This window comes from Ctenocephalides felis, unplaced genomic scaffold (genome assembly GCF_003426905.1).
Source record: "Ctenocephalides felis isolate EL2017-DRISC unplaced genomic scaffold, ASM342690v1 CF-g0.4_SCAFFOLD_03410, whole genome shotgun sequence".
Taxonomy (NCBI): Eukaryota; Metazoa; Arthropoda; class Insecta; order Siphonaptera; family Pulicidae; genus Ctenocephalides; species Ctenocephalides felis.
Window position 1 is genome coordinate 4,058 of NW_020539564.1, and position 3,905 is coordinate 7,962.

Consider the following 3,905-nt stretch of genomic DNA (forward strand, 5'->3'; position numbering starts at 1 on the left):
AATATTATTTTAGTTTAATTTTGACTAGTTTCGCGAGTTGGGCGGTTAATTATAATAACAAACTTAAAAGAATTGTGACTGCTTTCGCTCGTCAAGCGGGTACTTTTTATGTGCTTTCTTCTTGACGCTTAAACTTGTACTGGTTATTATAATACCTAATATTTTTGGGTAAAATGTTTTTTATTTCCCTGTATGAAGCGAACAGCTTTCTGCTTGTGCGTTGTTGCAGTTTTTGAACATTGGAGCAGCAATTCGCTCCATTCTGGGGCCCCAACCGCCAACAACCATGGCTTATGTCAGGCCTTGAGATATTTGATCAAAATTAAAATTTGAACTAAAACGTATTAAACATATAAAACTTATTAATTATATAATGATCAAACTCAAAATGTTTTCTAAAACTTCAATTTAATATACTTTATTAAAATTTAATATAATTATTATTATTTACTCTAATCCTTAATGCTATGATCAAATGAAATAAAACTTATCAACTAATTGTTTATTAATTAAAATTGAATAATTATGTTATATCTAAATAATTTGAAATTTGAAATTGAAATAATCTTATAATTACGTTAATTAATAATTTTGTGTATTAACTGGTGTCTGGTATACAAACCTTTAGCAGTTTTAACTATTGCAACTCGTATTCTATCGTCTGGTCCTTTTTTTGTCTCAATTACCTTCGCGATGTTCCATTGGAGAGGTGGAGTATTATCCCCTTCAATTAAAACAATTGTCCCATTTTTGAGATTGGGGTTGGTTTTGTACCATTTTTTTCGACCTTGTAGTTGTGACAAATATTCGGTGGACCAGCGATTCCAAAATATATGTTTTAAGTTATTGACATCTTGCCAACATTTCAATATATCATTATTACATTTTGATTGGGGCTCAGTAAATGAGGCTATCACATCATTAATTAAAAAGTGTCCCGGGCTTAAGTATCCGCAATCCGTAACGTCATCGGAAACAGCTATCAATGGACGCGAATTTACTATGGCTTCTACTGGGGTTAGAAATGTGTAATACTCTTCAAATGTTAATATTGTGTTGCCTATTACTCTGCGTATGTGCAATTTAACTAATTTTATAGCCCCTTCCCAAAGTGTGGAGCATGAGCTGGAATGAATTTCCATTCGATGCCCTCCACTGATACGGCTTCAATTAATTTGTTTCTTTCTTGTTCATTCTTAAAATATTTAAAAAGTTCGTGTAAATGGTGCTTTGCTCCTACAAAATTTGTACCATTATCACTATGAATCGTGGCGCAGCGACCGCGTTGCGATATGAAACGTCTTAAGGCGGCAATGAAAGCGTCTGTGGATAAGCTTGTTACTAACTCTAAATGTATCGCCTTGGTAACAAAACTAATAAAAAGCGCAATGTACGATTTTATTAAAGGAGCCTTGCGCAATCTAGTTGATTTTAGCATAATTGGGCCGGCGTAGTCGGTCCCTACGTTTAAAAAAGGTCTTACAGGATTAATTCTGCTTAGTGGTAGATCGGACATCAATTGCGTTTGTGTTGTTACTCTGAATTTATAACAAATGACGCAACTATGAATAACCTCTTTAACCTCTCTTCTACCATTTATAGGCCAGTATCTAAGTCTTATATTAGCGAGAGTAGTTTGGGTTCCTGCATGTAGTAAACGCATATGTTCTTGCCTAATAATCATTGTTATTATTGGATGCTTTGCTGGTAAAATTATCGGGTGCATTTGATCGTATGGAATATTTGCACGCCGTAGTCTCCCGCCCACTCGCAATGAATCGTTCGCACCTACAAACGGATTCAGTTTTAGCAATGATTTTTCAAAAGCGTTGGACGAGTCTTGATTAATATTTAACTTAGTTAATTCTTTATTATAAACTTCTTTTTGTAATTGCCGTATAATTGCATATTTTGATTCATTTAATTCATAAATTTCGAGCGGACCTAATTTTTGTTATTTTTATTTATTTTTCTTATATTTAAAATAAATCTAGAACAAAATGCTACAACTCTAATCATTTTTGTAAAATTTGAGAATTTATTATAAATTAAATTAAAAGAGCTTTCTTGTGTTACAACCAGTGTCACAACTGATTTTCTTTTATCTGGCAATTCTATATTATCGGAAATTGTAAACTTTTTTGGTCAATTATTCGAATTTGCGAGCCAATCAGGACCGTTCCACCATAAGGCTGAATTTTGTAAATCTAACGGTGTGATTCCGCGACTTATTAAATCCGCTGGATTCTCTTTGGAAGAAACATGTCTCCAAGTGGCTTGCAATGTAAGTTTTTGAATTACCGATACTCTGTTTGCAACAAAGATTTGCCACGTACAAGGCTCGGAATTTAGCCATGATAACGTTATACTGGAATCGCTCCACAGTACGTTTTCTTTTATCACGTATTCTAAACTATGGCTTACCTTATTAAATAAGCGTGCTAACAATAGCGCGGCACATAACTCTAGACGCGGTAAGGTAATTTGTTTCAGCGGTGCTACACGCGATTTTGAACATATTCATTTTGAAGAGCATGTCCCATCCTGATAGGTTACGCATAAATATAAACAAGCACCATATGCTTTCATTGAAGCATCCGCGAAACCGTGAATTGAGCGTTTTTCTATTGTTTTAAAAAGATTCAATTGCCGAGGTATTGTTAGCTGCTGTAAAATCTCTAATTGTTTCGAAAATAATTGCCAGTTTTTTAATAAATTATTCGTAACCGGTTCGTCCCAATCTTTATTTTACCTCCATTATTGTTGCATAATAAGTTTGGAATTGACTACCGGAGTAATGAATCCCAACGGGTCAAATATACTAGCTATAGATGCTAAATTTTTTCGTTTGGTTTTTATATTGTCTATAGCTAAAACGTTGTTATAAATTTTAAAATTATCAGATGTAGGTTGCCATATAACCCCTAAAGTTTTAATTATATTTTCTTTGTCAAACCCTACATTTATATTTTCACCTATATTCTTATCATTAATTAATTCTATATTATTGCTTGACCACTTATGCAATTCAAACCCCCCTTGGGCTAGGAGATTGTTAATTTCGGTTATTAATAATTTTGCTTCTTGTAAAGTGTCTGCACCGGAGTTTATATCGTCCACATAACAATCTGACTGTAGAATTTTGGACGCTTTTCGATATATTTCATTATAATCTATAGCTAACTTTTCAAAGCATTTCATTGCTAAATATGGCGCGCAATTAGTGCCATACGTTACGGTATTTAGCTTATAGCATCCTACAGGTATTCCGGGCGCCTCACGCCATAAAAATCTCTGGTAGTCCTGATGTTCGAATTTAATTTTAATTTGACGAAACATCTTGACTATGTCCGCCGTAAATACATATCTATATGTCCTAAATCTAATTAATATGGTAAACAAATCTTTTTGTAAACGCGGTCCCGGTAGCAGTATGTCATTCAAAGATAGACCATTTGAAGATTTTGCCGAAGCGTCAAAAACTACTCTTAATTTTGTTGTTAAACTAGCATCACGAACCATCGCGTGGTGTGGCAAATAATAACTAGCTGTAAGTGGAATTCTGTCTTAAGGCAATTAAGGCATCGTGCCTTAAGGCAAATTGCTGGAACTTCCCGTACCAAAAATTATTATTTTTTTAAAAACAATTAACATTTTTGAAAAAAAATTACTTTGAAAGAATAAGATTTTTGAGAAACTATAAATTGGACAAAAAATAACTTTTCTTTGAAAAAAAAAATTTTTTTTTAAAAAAACATTTTTTTTTTGAAAAAAATTTTTTTTTCTGTATTTTGACATATTGTAGAAGATCTGAATTTTTTTGAAAGCAATCGTACTGCTTTAACTGCATAGGGACAAAATATAAAGCGCGTAAGCGCCGCGTCGCTGTCTAACGCATAAGCATT

At 33.2% G+C, this 3,905-nt stretch overlaps 2 protein-coding genes across 2 annotated transcripts; both read right to left on the reverse strand.

The window, feature by feature from the left end:
* Positions 1–1,093: 1,093 nt before the first annotated feature.
* On the reverse strand, positions 1,094–1,684 carry LOC113382251. The gene has a single exon (XM_026620754.1). It carries the CDS (start codon positions 1,682–1,684, stop codon positions 1,094–1,096), a length of 591 nt encoding a protein of 196 aa, XP_026476539.1.
* Positions 1,685–2,757: 1,073 nt separating this feature from the next.
* LOC113382252 lies at positions 2,758–3,522 on the reverse strand. Its single transcript, XM_026620755.1, has one exon. It carries the CDS (start codon positions 3,520–3,522, stop codon positions 2,758–2,760), a length of 765 nt encoding a protein of 254 aa, XP_026476540.1.
* Positions 3,523–3,905: the final 383 nt, after the last annotated feature.